The sequence below is a fragment of the Sphaeroforma arctica genome, assembly GCF_001186125.1.
Source record: "Sphaeroforma arctica JP610 unplaced genomic scaffold supercont1.651, whole genome shotgun sequence".
NCBI classification, from domain to species: Eukaryota; class Ichthyosporea; order Ichthyophonida; genus Sphaeroforma; species Sphaeroforma arctica.
The window spans coordinates 1-16205 of NW_014039907.1; the positions used below are offsets into that span (position 1 = coordinate 1).

Here is a 16205-nt window from a genome sequence, read left to right on the forward strand (position 1 = left end):
TATATTGCACAATATCCTGATGTAGATCGCAAGCACATCAATAACGAGTCACTTGGGTAAGGTTTTGGGCAACCTTCTTGAGCACTCGTCTAATTGCTGCCCTGCAATTGGACACAATTGGTGCAAATGATCACAACAAGGCGGATTCCACAAATTGTTTGTACAAATTCTAGATACCCCTCACTTGCGCGTTAGCTTCATACTCCTTAAGAATACAGTCACTATTACGTCCAGTTGCCCACGAACGGACTTCACTGCAAGCTGAGCACATATGTGCAAACTTTGGATAAAAGGCTCCAGAAATTTATACCTCGCCCAGATACATATCAACTTTTGAAGCTTGCGTACGTAGAAAGATACTTTGATCATAATGCACGTAGCACAAGCGCATTCGAACACACGACCCATCGCTGAGTAGGTAGGCGTGTGTGTGATACGTGCATTGCCAGACTGTCTTGCATACAAGTAGAAAACCCACGCATTTTTCAACATGATTCTGTGTTGATTCTGTGTATACTTCATGCAATAACAAAAAGCTTCGACAATGATTGTATGCTAAATATCTGATTTAGTACTACATATGGAATATACACGGGATCACAATGCAAAAGCACTACACTGCGGGCTACACACTAGTGTGTCGTAGACACAGATAATAGCACCAGGAGTAGCCCATATATAGCACGCTCAACATGTCACATAAAAACAAAGTATTCGTGTTAGATTTGTGTTATGAACACATGCCCATTGTAGTATCCATTCCAGGAAATGGTACATCATGCAGATACCTATCGTAGCGATCAGGTGACGATTTTCATGAAGTACAGTACTGTCGTAGGTGTTTGTGAGATAACTATATGCCTATTCAAGCAGAAACCCTTGTGATATACACATACCCATTGTAGCAAACACAACAATCACTCTGCTCCTCGTCGATTGCTAGGCATGGTTGTACAGCCAAACCACCACCAGGCAACTGAGCGTGTTTAGGGTCATCGCCGGAGTGCTTGTCCGGACACTCTGTATCGCCCCTATCCATAGTTGATCTGCGACTAGATGGTCATCTATAACCTAATTGCGCCCTATACTGATACTCGCAGGTGCCACCTTGGTTTATTTTTTAAAGTCTTATAACCAACGGGCACTGTATTTCACAAGAGGCATGAAAGGGGTCTAGATCCGTGCGTGTGCTGGGGTGTGCTGGTGAGAGTGTGGGTGTGAACTTCTACTGAAGAAGAGGAGATACGTATTTGTGAGTGTGCAAATGTATATATGTATGCGCGTGGACCAATTTAAATACTATACACGTACCGAACCTTCACATTGGCATTCCTTAAGATGTAGAAATATAGAATTTCGGCAAGAACTTCTATTGAACACTACTATCTTGAGTTCCATGAACCGGAAGCAAAGCCAATACTTTAGCAGCATGAATATCTTATACTTCACTAGCACCGCATACTCTGTACTATTTATATATACTCTGCACTGTACTGTACACTCCTCCGTCACAGGCAATGGTGAAGCTATTCAGCAATGCTATATGGCACTATACGCCACGATAGTTTTAAAAAAGTTATATATAAATATAGCCCTCCAAGTTTATATAGGTGATGAACGATTGCGTCAGCATTTTCTGAATGAGTCCCCTGGACATCAGCTCAAAAAGTCAAAATGCTATACGTTAACCCCCCAACTGATACAGGATGGGTGCTGAAATCAAGACAGATAACGTTTATCCGTTTGTACACGTTTACGCTTACGGACGGTGTTTATGGAACACTTTCGTGTGCAGACGTGCAGGCGTTGGCCCACTTTAAGTGGTCGCTATGTGTGCAGTGTAGTATCCACTTTAACGCTGTAGATTAGGCGACTATATACAATCGAGTAAACCTATACTACATGCTGGATTACTTTTGTCACTGCCTGAACTACATACTGTGTTATTATTGTCACTGCAGACTTGCCTACCTGTACGGTCTGGTCAAGTGGCGTCACTCTCGTGTCAGAATAGCAGCTGTTGGTTTACACTTGCATCTGCAGCGGATGCGGTGGTACGTTTGCGTAGTATAAGTGCATGGGGTCTAGTCAAACGGTGCCACTCTCTCGTGTCAGAATAGTAGTATGCACCTTCATGTGCAGTGGATGCGGTGGTACGTTTGGGTAATATTTGTACATGGCGTCTGGTCATATGCTGTCACTCTCGTGTCAGAATAATAGGTTGCACCTGCATAGGTAGTGGTTGCGGTGGTACTTTTACGTAGTATATGTACATAGGGTCCGGTTAAGTGGTGCCACTCTTCGTGTCAGAATAGCAGTTTGCACCTGCAAAGGTAGTGGTTGCGGTGGTATTTTTACGTAGTATATGTACATAGGGTCCGATTAAGTGGTGTCACTCTTCGTGTCAGAATAGCAGTTTGCACCTGCATAGGTAGTGGTTACGGTGGTATTTTTACGTAGTGTAAGTACATAGGGTCTGGTCAAATGCTGTCACTCTCTCGTGTCAGATTAGCAGTTTGCACCTGCATATGCAGTGGATGCGGTGGCGCTTTCGTGTAGTATATATACATAGGCCTAGTCAAAGAGGCCACTCTCTCGTTTGTTGTATTGCTAGTTCTCAATCGGTAGTTACGTAAAGTGGATGTGGTGATAAAATAAAAAGTAGAGTTGCAACTAAAAAATCCTACACGATAGGTAGGGGTAGTGTTTTCTCAATTATCCGCTGGGAAGTAGTCACGTTATATTTCGTGACAACAACATAGTTCCCATTCAGTGTGTCAACTACAGCTAAGTATTTTTCATGCACTCGAATGTAACTGAATAGCCCCTATTGATGTGGCGCGATCGGTACGTCTTCACTGCACGATGCCTGCTGTAACGGAGATATAGAACAAGTGGAGTTACTGCTTTATCAGGGCTCCGATGTGAATGAGAAGAATTTTGTCGAGGTGAGTAGGGAGACAGCTTAGTATTGAAAATGGAATCTAGCGAAAATGTGCCCAATATGCATAACACAGACTTCCAGTTTGATAAATTGTATATGGAGGAGTCCCAATTCCGCCGAATCAATCCCAGTCGAAGTTTGCCCCACGTGCTTGTAGCGAGCTGAATAGTTGTATTAGATACATCTGACTTTTGGGCGCCTGTATATTGAGATCTGATGCATATCAATGGTTGGTTTGGTCATAGAATTCTGAATTAGATGGTATACACAATATATATTCGATCGTGCTATCCCCTCGGTTGTCTTTTTGGATACTATGGCGTAATCGCTACATACATTCGCTAGGAGCAGTCATCCGACCACCGTGACTCTATAACTTCAGTTATCCATTGGTGCTGATCAGGCTTCTTGTGGTTGTAATCGGCTAAACAGTTATTGTAAACATCCACTCCAGTATGGAGGGAGAGCTGAGTACCGTTCAGTGGAAAACGCATTTCGTATGTATGCAAATCTCTGTCACACCCGGGAGATAATCAGCGGTAATTGTAACTACAGCTGGCTTGTATGTCTCATAACTGTTGGAGGAAACTTCAGCCACTACATTATGCCTGTCGAGAGGATCATAGCGAAGTTGCGATTTTATTACTCGAAGCTGGTGCCGACATAGATGGCTCAACTGAGGTTTGAGCGATGTCTGGGTATTGCTACTGTAGTTTTCGGAGGGACATGTTTCAGGCTGTGGTGCGGCAGGCGTTTGGGTGCTGGTAGGAAGTGTATAGTTATAGCAATTTCGAGATTGCGTTCTCTCATACTGCTCAAATATATGGCAGTATAAAAAGATAGTGCAGCTCTCGTCCTGGTTTGTGGGGTAGTACAATCACTACTCCACAACATTTGTGAGTATGCTACACGCCTGCCACGCATGGGCGTCTTATGACGATGCATGGCCTGTACAGTGCGGTAAAAATGAATCATTATCTATCAAATAGAACATCTATGATTCTAGTGTCGAGTAATTGTAGAGTGTCTCCCCTAGTTGGCGTACTTCTCATGCGTAGCGACAATATGGATTTTGGTTAAGCATGCGGAAGTTTGAGTTAGTTTGGTTCTGGTTGTTGTACAACTGTGCTTATAATCGGGCTGTCCACTGGCGCACTATGTGAATTGACACTAGACACTGATAGTACTATGATAAATCTAGGGGTTTATGGAGAGTAATTTTAATCATGCACACATTGAATCTTCTACCAGCATTTAATAAACACTCTTCACCTCGACGGTGGTAGATCAGTTTCACATCGCACACGGTCTCAGACATATTATTGATTTAGAGGGCGCGTGTACAATACAACACAACCCGTGGAAATAAGGGGCATATGCGATGCTTATATCACGTTTGTCTTGCACTTACCAGGACGGTGCGAGACCACTACACTATGCTTGCAAAGGAGGCCGGCTGCACGTTGTGGAGCTGCTGGTTTCTCACGGTGCTGGTTTGGAGCTGAAAACTGAAGTGAGTTGTTTTGAGTTTATTATCGTGTTGCTACGTAAGATGCCAGACCATACGACACATTGTTATGGGATGTTGTAATAGATAGCACGGTACGCTCATATCGCCTGTATACGTTCTTTCTGAATGAGCTTTGCATTGTTTCCAAATATACAGATGTCGGACTAACAAATGCGCTGTTCTAGTTCGATGTAAAGAATTGTATATGTGCTCATTAGCTGTACTGCTAGGCGTGTATTTTTGCTTTTTGAATGCGTAGAGGCCTCGCCTGTCGTTTGTGGTTTTACACTCAACTTGTTGCAACGGTAGGCATTCTGGAATGCTTTAATACTAACTCCCATGTGGTGAGCATTTACTACTGCTGCCCAGGCCCAGATGGGCGAATACCCCATCGTTTTGCAACAGATAACTTACATATAGACCATACAATTGTGTGACATGTACACCTGGGCTGCACATATTATTTGTATAAGGCGTACACACTCTCATTATAGCATACATGGCCCATGGTACCACTTAAATTCCTTTAGCGTTATCATATTTACAATGGACATACGAAGTTGATACGTTTGTCTCATACTTACCAGAACGATGTGAGACCACTCCACTATGCTTGCAACCGAGGCCGGCTGCAAGTTGTGGAGCTGCTGATTTCGCACGGTGCTGATTTTGAGCCGAAAACCAAAGTGAGTATTTTTATTTATTTTTTATCGTGTTGCTACGTAAGATGCCAGACGCTGCGGCGCTTTGTGGTGGGTCGTTGTAGTTGATAGCATGGGAAGTTTATATAGCTTGTGTACGTCGTATTCTGTCTAAAAGTGTTTACATTGTTTATAAATATACATAGGTCGGACTAACAACTGCTCTAGTTTGATAAACCCTAAAAACCCTAAAACCCTAAACCCTTTCTTTTAAATTTGCTCAGCCCCCCTGCATCGTGCTCGGCGAATAGAGACTATTAGATGCCTTACTGTGACTCATGCATGTATTTACCTTGTCAACAAATCGATGTAGGACACATAGAGAAGTCTCGTTTAAACCTAGTATATATATAAACCATGCCCCTTATTTGCATGTACATGTTGCTTTTAGACTGAAGACGAATCGAAATAAGATGAGAACTAGCTTGCATGACAGTACTTCAACTGTCCGTGCAAATCATTCAACGTATATGTGTATTTTTCATGTGAAACAGTCTGGGATTACACCGCTGGATGCATGTAAGAAACCTAAAATCGAAGAATGTCTGCGGCAAGCGATCGACCGAGAAGTATGTCATCAACAAGGGTTTTGCAATAGTTCTCACTCGTGTTTTTGAGATTATTGTTTTCTGTAGTACATACACGGTCAGCCTTTTTACGCACCGGATTTGAAATTGATACCTTGGATGCCTATTAAGGGTTCTATCTGCGTTTGGAATGTCAGAGATTCATAGGTCAATTATATGCACGGTGCATTATGTCTTCCCTCGTAAACTTTGCATCTTTTTATTTGCGACCCATTCTTATCTTCGTGTCATAGATAATAGCATTGCTTGTCAGATAACTCATGTGCTATGGGTTGCAAATATTGCCTCCTATCACTTTGGTGTGGCTAGACATATAATTGTGCTGCCTATCGTGTAATAGATTTGCCATGGGTCTACAGGACACTTGGTTGTGTGGAAATTCTTTGTGTTATCAAAAGCCCATTCATTTTTGGCCTCGCACAGCCGCTGTACATTCCTTAAAATCTTTCTCATGATTACGATTGCGACAGCTGACATTGTGTAGATTTGCTGAGTGCATAAACGAGGCACGGAGTGACATTGTGGTACTAGCTCGGCAAGGTGCTGGGCGGACGGGCACGATCGCTGGCTATCTCAAGTACTGATGGAGAGGCCGTCTTGAGTTTTCTAGCTTTTTCAGATGCGTGCTACAAGCATGTGACACTGGGGCGACAGACACGACAACCAGTAATTGATATAGTATTGGAATGTTGTGCTGTATTGCGTGATGTGCTAACTTACACAGTGGCTGAGGGAACACGGGATGATGTGAAGCAGGCCGAACGGTCACTCGCAGAATTTGATGCTCTACAAACGGAGATCCGCAACACACTTGTAGTGCAGGATGAGACGACCTGCAAACGCAACATCTTGCGGCAACAGTGCATAGATCTTATCGATAATGCGCTTCAGAATTGTCCGACGGATTCAGGTGCTGAGATTCGATTGCGTGCATCTGCGCCACTCGACCGCTTACGATAACGTGCGCCAGAGGTCAGAGACAACCTACTCACTGATCTGGACGAATGGAGTATGCGCAAGCTATGTTATGGTGCGCATCTTATGTGTGAGCACCTTGCTATGGAGCTTGGTCACGACTCTCCCGACAAGAACCACGAATCCCCCGACAAGGACCACGAATACTCCGACATGGAAGGATATACTTATAACGTGATTGAAGAAGATCAATGAGAACCAGAAATTCAAAGGCCCAACCGGAATCTGTGTGATGAAGTGGTGAACAATGCCCGTGAGACACTACCGGGCGCATTGCTACGAGCATATGGATACGATGACCCCGACGAAACGATCAGACAGGACTGTATGAAGGCGTGTTTCGATGGACTCGGGAGAGAGCTGAGCTTCTTCAGAAAGAGCAACGATAGACTCATAAATTCGTTTACGCTAACCAATATCCTGGCCGCTATAGAGACCGCTCTAATCTCTGTTGTCGAATATTACCATCCAATATTTGAAGCAGAATGCACCTGCGATCACCTTATTGAGCAACATGTTCTGCTGTGTGCGGGAGTGGAGTATCCGGATGTATCGCTCGTAGAAAGGCAAGATACTCAAAGCAGTAACATATCACGGGAACGACAAAAATGGGATGCGTGAATCATTCTCGCTGATAGTGTATCGGAAGAAGATGCGTTAAGCGAAGGGCTTAGGGTTTGGGAGTGTGAAACTCGAAGTCGTGTGCAAGCTGCAGGCCGTGATTTTGCTGCCTGGTTGAAATATGCCGATACACACTACCCTGAATTGCTAAACCATCCCAGCATCGAATCACGATTCACGTCAGAGTTTGAGATGAGTGTGCAGAACAAGGACTATTGCGTACGGGGGACAAAATGGGAAACTTCTACCAAGTGAATTTGTTGTCCGATAGGCAAGGTCGGACCGTGAGACTCGTCACTGACTCCGATGGAAAGCGCGTGGTGATAAAGTCGTACAATCTGACTACTAGCACGCACCTTTCGCACTTCATAGAGATGTGTAGCAAAACTGGGTGCGTTGCGCGGAAAGGTCAACATTGTGCACATCATTGGTGTATTCATTAATGAACATTGGGGCCATATCCTGATGCACCACTATGGAGACGGTGACCTTGCATCGTGGTTGAGAGGTCATCCTCAACGGGATCCGAAGCTTTGTTTATGAATAGCGCATCAGATCGTGACAGCAGTCGAGGACTTGCACGCTCGGGAAATCGTACACAGCGACTTGAAACCTGAGAACATATTCTTAACGTCCACACTGGAGGTGAGTACACAATGACAAGATTTGGTTTCGTGAGCTTAACCGGTCTATTTGGTTGTACAGTGTGTTTCCTTGCAAGCAGATTGATTATGCCTCTACCAAGCCCTTTCGTATCACAAAATACTGTTCAAGTTCCTAACCCCCCACCCCCCCCCCTTCCCCCCCCCCTCAGGAGTTTGATGCAGTTGTACACATTTCTTTTACCTGAAAATTTACCGTTCGAAGGCCTCATCTTTGCGCCCCTCCCGAGTTCATTCAATTTCGTGATCGCTTTTTGAAATTGGCCCTTCATCGCAGGCTGTGCTAGGTGACTTTGATGTCGTGCGGGACGCTAATGGCTCCATATCCGATGCATCGGGAGTGACGTGCCACTACAGGTCCCCCGAGATAAGCGATGGGTTGGTGAGTAGAATCGCCAAGAGTGCAGATGTATATTCACTGGGTCTACTTCTACGCGAGCTGTTCAATGGGGTGAGTCTGAGTGGCATCTACAAAACAGTGAGTGATGAGGACATCGCCTCACTTTGTGCCAGAATGGTCGCAGAACATCCCATTGTCCGCCCAACTCTGCCCGAGGTGGCATCGATGCCTGTATTCAGCGAAGTAAAAAGCGCGCGGCTCCGATTTGCTGTGAGGCATATGTAGTCGCAGAAAGTCTGAGTTTTCCGCAACGGGCATATAACATGCAACGGCTGTCTGAACGATTGGCTTTGTTTCGACATGTCCAATTCGAGCTCTATAACATGGAACAATGGGCTATTGCCGTGCTCAATGCAAGCACACGGGTGCGAGAAGATATGCGATGCTAAGACATATGCTGCTCATGTCGATCAGACCACATTGGATGAAGCCATGTGTTTGGCTAATACCCCGAAAGTGCGCCAGCAACTCCTACTCGAACAAAAGCGAGAAGCCGCGCAGGAGAAAGAGTTCAACTATATTGCCAATGAGATACTACCGCTGAGATGTCCAAACAAGGGACATGTTCTTGACCAGTCGTTCGAAAATTGTTTTGCACTTACTTGCGCTGCATGACCACGGGGTAGCAATGAGTTCTGTGCGTTTTGTTGTAAAAGCTTCGGACGGGACACGCACAGTCATGTATTGTCTTGTCCCCAAAACCCAAACCCAGGAAAACTTTACAACAACTTGAGAGTTTTCCACGACATCATGCGCAAGGTGCGCTCGCGGAAACTGAAGAAATACTGGGCTACCATGGAATTAGATGACAAGGCTAAGCTACAGCTTGCGGCGCGAGTCCAGCCACTTCTGGATCAGCTGACGCCAGTGGGAACATACAAGTCTGTCGCAAATATCATCGCATGAAATGCCTGAATCGCTTGACAGTATACAAGGTACAGTTTCTATCATGGATGAGATAAAACAGATAAAAAATGAATTTCCTGGAGGATCTAGAGAAGTTGCATGTGATTCCCTTTCGATTTATTTTCTTTTGTGATGTTACTAATGATATAATTGATTGATGACGCAGTTGATTTAGTCTGTCTCTAGGTGATTGGCCTTTAGGGAGTCAATCTTCCACTGATTCGCAGACGGCTCAAGGACGTAATCTCGCGCTTGTGAGATCAAAAAATATAAGTGTTTCTAAAACTCCATGATGTAGCATTGAGTTGATCGCTAACTTCTCCGCAGCTTTCACTTGTCTAATCAATGACATTGAATAGACATTTAAACCTTTGGTGTCGTCAGTTGATCTAAGTGCATTAGCCGATTGGTGCAAGGCCTACAAAGTCGAGATATTTAAAGTAACCCGCAAGGTCAAAGGGCTTAATGAGACCTTCGATAGAGCTCATAGTGACTATGAAGCTGAACTAATGGTACCCGTAGTATAGGAGGAGCTGTCGAGACGCGCCGTATGATGCTTCTTCGGACACTGCGTCTAGATTGTAACTGGGATGAGAAATCTTAACATTGACCCAGTTACGGGAAACGCGGTATCTTTCATATAGGTAGCTGCACTGATCTACACAAATACTCCAAGGCTAACTACGAATGCGTCGGACTACTAAGACTGTGCAATCACTGCAACCGTGAGCATGCTTTGCCATGTGACGCCACACCTGCCCTTGTTACAGTTCCTGAATGGCGCTAGGACCGGCAGGGAAGCTGCCCCTCCTTGAGCCACTCGCTATATTCGTAATCTCATCGTCTTGTATGTTCACTAAACCACTCTCCTGTGTGTTCTCTCTCCTGCTGTATCCACTGTCATTCGTCGAACTTCCGGAATTTGAACTTGTTCTTTTGATCTGGTTGTGTAGACTCTCCACTTCCTTAAGTTGATTTTCCCGATATTTCTGATACTTTTCGCTTTTAAGAAATGCGGGCAACCATGATTGTGTGAGATTGTAGTTGACTTCCATCTGCGCTGCTCTGGCGGCCCAGTTGACATTCGTCCAGGCGATCTCGTCGTGTGCGTGCTCAAGAACCTTATTCCGTGTACGTGACACCAGATTCACTTCGTTAACAGACTCAATCACAATGTATTCCTCTACGACAGTCAACCACTCATGCCTTGCTTGTGCAGAATTCTTGGCCTCGGTTTGCTTACACTTATTTATTGCCTCCAGAAACATCAAATTCTCGCCACACAAGTGTTCCATAGAGTTCGCATGGGCAAGCATGAGGGAGAACTGTGTTTAAAAAGAAAAAAATAGCAAAAGAAAGAAGTGTTAGCGCAAAACGTTCGCTGCAAATAAGGAAAGTAGGAAATGGAAGAGGCAAGCGAACTCCCTCTACCAAATAAAACACCAGATCATATGAATTAGAAAAGCTTCACTAAATTCAAAACAAAAACACTGCGTATGTAATATAAACAATCAGAGCATACCAATCCAGGATCCTTGACCATTTGTAGGATATTAGTGCCCAGACATTCCATGCGCCGGTAGTACTCACCCTCGAGATCTATGTCCTCCAAAACTCTTCGTCGGAATAGATGCCGACTCGTCACACGTATGATGATTAGCGCAAAACTATCTATAATGAACATCCATAAGATGTACGGTCCCAAGAATAGGGCAAAGTACGAGAAAAAGGTAAAACTCGTAGGGGTGTTGCTCGAATTTACCCACACCACTGGGATCCAGAAAGTGATGCAAAACGCTATAAATAACCGTATGTTGGAATGAAAGTCGACAAAGGCCTTTTCTGCATCTCTTGTCTTCAAAATCAAAATCAGATAGATGATCGATAAGCTGCCTAAGTACGCGTACAAAGAGCTGAACATCTTCTGCATGCTACAAACATGCCAGTTACACCAGATCATCGGGAGCATGCACGGGATGAACCACAGGAAAGATATAACCACCAACACCCAGTAACGAGGTTTGGTGCCCTGGCTTTCAGTCCTTAGGGCGAGATACATGTACACCAGCCGGCACACTATCGCAGCAAGGAGGCTGCCTGCAGTGAAGAACTGCAACAGCCGTCCAGTTAACAACCAGGAATGATAAGCTGCGTTTGGATCTTTTGGCCTGGTTGGTCGGAATGGCGTCTGGCCAAACCGCACAGCTGCCATGAGTAACCGAGCACTTGGGTGAAGAATCGCGACTATACAGAAATGTATCAGATGCGCATGACGCCTAGATTTCACCTGCAAAAAAATGATGTGGAATCCATTAATGGTTGTGGCAACACACAAAAAGTACATTTTTGTCTCATATGGAACACACGAGCCTTACCAAACCAAACAATCAACAGAAATGCGGTTATTACTGCGCTCAGGTATTACTTTATACAACTCAATACAAAATAAATCGTATATATCGCGGCACAGGCTTCTGTCCTGTCTGAACAAACAATACAAGGCAAAATAGCAGTTCGGTGAGCATCGTTAACATAGTTTATTTCATCTGCCATAGACATTGGCGAAAAATAATAATTGATACTTACCTCTGGAGTATTTCGGAACCGATAGAAGAAGCCACACAACAAGCATGCCATTATCAGGCCGGGTACATTCGCAATCAGCACAAGGCTGAAGAGGTAGTCCCCATTATTCAGCTGTTCGGATATTAAAGGTGCTCTATCCATGGCCAAGTATACAAACACTACCGTGACGCCAAAGAAAACGGCGTAGACTGTACAAAAACCAAACCACAACTTTTTTCTGTGATCATCGTACTCGACAATGTTCTGACTGTTCATGTGGGCAAGTGATGGTGCACCTGTATCCTTTACCTCACGAGCCGCTCCATCTACCGTTACGGCCTCGGCCCTGTTGTTGAGGCAAAATCATTTAAAACACATTTACACGATACTAGGTACTAATCATATGCACGCATTATATATTTTTTGTATCAAAGTTTTTCTTTGCGCAATAATAATGAGAGAATCTAAATACTGGCCTGGAACTGAGTACACTTGTCCGCACATATTTGTGTTGAACACAAAGCCGGTGCAAGTCAAAGACTTGAATCCGTACAAAACTATTACAAGTCAAAAACACATTCTTATACACAAGTATATCAGGTATCTTCCACTCAGTTTAAGTTACAATAAAATATATATTTGAAACGTAGTCGTGCTGATGAAGCTTCCGTATACACGCTCTCTCCCCATATTTCAAGTCTAGAAGAATAATTCAACCGCAGTATGTGCGTACGGTTCACACCCATCATATTGATGCCCTATCTCACTTTTCGGCTAAATGAGAAAATTACATATAGGCGATATCGCGTTATAGAATCATTCTTTGATAACAAATCATTAAAGTCAGAGTTTTTTAAAACCTCACGTGAATGTTTTGCGATTCAGCGCCATTTACAAATACAAGAACAAGCCAAAGTTGTTAGCGAGAAATGTATAATGATTACCTTTGAGCACCTGCGTAATAATCTAGCGTATTCGGGCCATCTGAGACTCCAAATAGAAGTACGTCACTTCCGCTATCATTCACTCTACGAGCTCCGTCTGTAACACCTTTCCCAATTGAATCTTTCTCTCTTTTACTCCATTCCATTGTTTCTTTACTTATGTTTGGACTTTTAGACGCGTATATTATTTACACTACAATATACCCCCTTGATACAAATGCCCCTTGGGCCATCTGAGTACTGAGCGATAGAGTATAAACCAAACTATGTTTCACACTAATCAAAAAATCAACAACGGTTGATTTATATTGATATTCAACACTGCACTTTCACAGTCGTACTGCACTTTCAGTTGTTGTAAAGTTTCTTTGATGAAAGCTTCTCTACATCTATATTTACATGTGTTAATATGGTATATATGTATTTATGTATGTGAGTGTATACTGAGGAAATATTTATAAATTCTTATTTTATATATTTATATATATATTATAACATATCAACAAAATAGACCCTAAAACCCTAAAACATATACATATATATATATATATATATATATATATATATATATTAAAACCATAGCCTTCTGAATAATAGCCTCCTAAATATAACCTTCAGAATTCTATGTATGAGAATTGAAAACACAAGAGGCTATGTAGAAAAAGACATACAAAACCGATTTTATGAGACATACATTTATATTATACGTATTTCTTTAAAATAATTGTAAGACCCACAGTTCCACTATCCAGTGTCCACACATGAAAGTGAAGAACAGATGACACAACGCATAGCTCCTATATTGACAGGGCTGGGCTATGCACAAGGAATTTTAAAAAATGTAGTTATTTTTATTTTTATTTTATTTTAGAAAAACAAAATCTATACGTGAAGACTGAAATGGCTTCTAATAACTTCCATATATATTTGGTCCTACTACTACTCTAGAAACTCCTAGTCCTACAGTTACTACAATATCTGATTGACTGTCTGATATTTCTATTTTTGTGATACTCAAAAGAATAATTTAAAAAAATACTTTTCAATAAAGAGTCAGATATGTGTGTCGTTATCAGTTCAAGAAAATACTCTCTACTCGTTCGAGTACATAGTATCGTCTCACTTGAGTCTGTATTGACTCTGAGACTGGGTGAAAATGTTAGTTGGGTGAGTAGGTGTCTGGGTGGTCACTGGTCAGTGGTCAGTTGCCAGTTGGTCACTCTCTGGTCAATGGCTCATTGGTCAGTCATCACCTACCAGTAATACTAATTCAGTGGCTAATAGTTATTATTTATTGGAGTTTGGACTATGGGGATAGCAAAATAAAGTTCGATGGCTTTTATTTTCAAAACAATCCTTCTTTTTTTTGTTGGTATATTCTATTTCCAAACATTTCAACAACAACAAAAAATTGTATTGGTTTGCGGTCACTCGGTGGGTGTCACTCTGGCTCTGTGTGTGTTGTGTTCGGATTTCGTTATATTCATAATGTTTTCTAGGTTGTATTTTGTTTTTGTTTTTGTTTTTTGTTTTTTAATAAAACCCCCAAAAAAACTGTTCTATTTTCAGAAGGCTTCTTTTCACTTTTTCATTTTTGTAAGTCGCATATAAAGTCGAGGATTCCTCTAAAATTGTTAGTAAGTTTGGTTGCTATTCCTATGGTTAACCAAAAGGAAGAGACACCCAAACTGTGCTGGAGTTAAGTACTACACCGGGACTCAGCCGGTACATACTATACTCTGGGTTGGTAAACGACGCCGACATTTGGGCAAACGACATGTCAAATATGTCGCGGCGACATTTTGTAGGACATGTCGGTCGCAATATGGTGTCGACAGGTCTGCTGCTGGCTGTATCGTAGCCTACATGCACATATCGAGACGACATATCACACATGTCGCGGCGACAATTTTTTCAGGGGTGTATTTATGTCGTTGTCGTATACCAACTGTTAAGCCAAAAAGACTATGTCTATACGACACCCTTCACTATAAAATTATTAACGCACGAGGCCCCGAGCCCGTATCCAAAGCCACATCCGGTCCATTCGCAAAGGTAGGGTCGATATTTATGGGCCCACGTGAGGCGGCATTGGCCCAAGTACCGAACTATTGAGTGTGTACACTTAAACCTTTACCGATACAATAGTCAAGTATCAGTTTTCGGTACATAATCTACACCTATCACCTGAAATAGAATACAACGCCTCAGACTAGATGAGCCAATGTTCTGTTAACCCTGTGAGCGTGAATTCGTGGATCCATACTTTTGAATATTATATAATAATAAAAATGTTTCATAACCTTCTAAATTATGCAAGAGAAGGTTATGTATGATCGTGCACTGTAGTTCAACAATGTTGAATATTGGTTTGCCTTGTTCTGTTTGTAACGTTTCATAGCCTTCTTCTAAATTATACAAAAGAAGGCTGTGTATAATCGTGCAGACGTGCACTGAGGTTCAACAATGTTGAGTATTTTTTTATCCCGCTCTTTTTTTAAGTTTCATAGCCTTCTTCTAAATTATACAGGAGAAGGCTATGTAAATATGATCGTGCACTGTAGTTCATCCACGTTGAATTTATTTATTTTGTCCCGTTCTGTTTGTAGATTTCAGGTCCAAGGGATTTTGTCCTGTTCTTTGATTTCATTAACCGCCAATTTGCTTTTTAGAACATAAAATTACTCGGTTCATATAAATAGGAATACTAGGGCTCGAGCATTAATACTTTTATAGTGACAGGTGCTGTATAGACAAAATCCTGTCATCACTATTTCAGACCCAATAACAATTTGGTACACAGGAAAGTGACAGCTATTCGACGTGCTCTCATAATGACAGCTGTCAGATGTGTCATAGTAGTGACTGTCAACAGTGTCATACAGGAATTGACACTTATATTCTTAGGTCTTATAAAAAGATCATATTATACTTACGTGTGAACTCCATATGCACATGTAAAAGAAATACATATATAATCTATCACTAGAGAGAACAATAAAAAATATACTATACATGAATTTAATTGTTCTAACAGGCTATGAGCCTCGGCTAGACATCACGTCTACCATACACTCTTAGTATCTTTATTTCCCTGTATTTCTCACAACTCCATATTCGGCTACCACACAGCCACACGCATCTGCTGGTATCACAATTACCGGTTCAAATATAGCACACATCACGATGCAACCTTCTGTTGAAGTTATTACTCCTCCTCTTGAGTTTCTGTAAACTTCGATGGATATTTCTGAGTCTTAAACTATTGTAAAATTCTGTCTATCAATGCGATAATAACGCCTTGGGATAATTAAACGCTTAGGTTAAGTCTAAGTATCGTGAAATTAGAAGTAAGTAAACGAAATGAGTCTTTTGGTAAAGTTAGGTATG

The 16205-nt window shown here is 42.4% G+C and overlaps 5 protein-coding genes across 5 annotated transcripts; 3 read left to right on the forward strand and 2 right to left on the reverse strand.

Moving 5' to 3' along the window:
• Positions 1 to 730: 730 nt before the first annotated feature.
• SARC_07841 (hypothetical protein) lies at positions 731 to 1543 on the reverse strand (the record flags this gene model as incomplete). Its single annotated transcript, XM_014298195.1, has 2 exons — positions 897 to 1543; positions 731 to 788 (listed from the first exon to the last, which is right to left on the reverse strand). The coding sequence occupies exons 1-2, from the start codon at positions 1037 to 1039 to the stop codon at positions 731 to 733; spliced, it is 201 nt and encodes a 66-aa protein (XP_014153670.1). The 5' UTR covers positions 1040 to 1543.
• Positions 1544 to 6271: 4728 nt separating this feature from the next.
• SARC_07842 (hypothetical protein) lies at positions 6272 to 6752 on the forward strand (the record flags this gene model as incomplete). The annotated part of the gene is made up of 1 exon (XM_014298196.1): positions 6272 to 6752. A coding segment is annotated over one exon (431 nt), but the record flags the coding sequence as incomplete, so codon positions are not given.
• An 819-nt stretch (positions 6753 to 7571) lies between these two features.
• On the forward strand, positions 7572 to 8625 carry SARC_07843 (serine/threonine protein kinase; the record flags this gene model as incomplete). Its single annotated transcript, XM_014298197.1, has 3 exons — positions 7572 to 7729; positions 7941 to 7983; positions 8278 to 8625. 3 exons carry the CDS (start codon positions 7572 to 7574, stop codon positions 8623 to 8625), a joined length of 549 nt encoding a protein of 182 aa, XP_014153672.1.
• A 75-nt stretch (positions 8626 to 8700) lies between these two features.
• Positions 8701 to 9015, forward strand: SARC_07844 (hypothetical protein; the record flags this gene model as incomplete). Its single annotated transcript, XM_014298198.1, has 1 exon — positions 8701 to 9015. The coding sequence occupies one exon, from the start codon at positions 8701 to 8703 to the stop codon at positions 9013 to 9015; it is 315 nt and encodes a 104-aa protein (XP_014153673.1).
• A 1029-nt stretch (positions 9016 to 10044) lies between these two features.
• SARC_07845 (hypothetical protein) lies at positions 10045 to 12961 on the reverse strand (the record flags this gene model as incomplete). Its single annotated transcript, XM_014298199.1, has 4 exons — positions 10045 to 10631; positions 10829 to 11593; positions 11893 to 12217; positions 12816 to 12961. The coding sequence occupies 4 exons, from the start codon at positions 12959 to 12961 to the stop codon at positions 10071 to 10073; spliced, it is 1797 nt and encodes a 598-aa protein (XP_014153674.1). The 3' UTR covers positions 10045 to 10070.
• Between the last annotated feature and the right edge of the window lie 3244 nt (positions 12962 to 16205).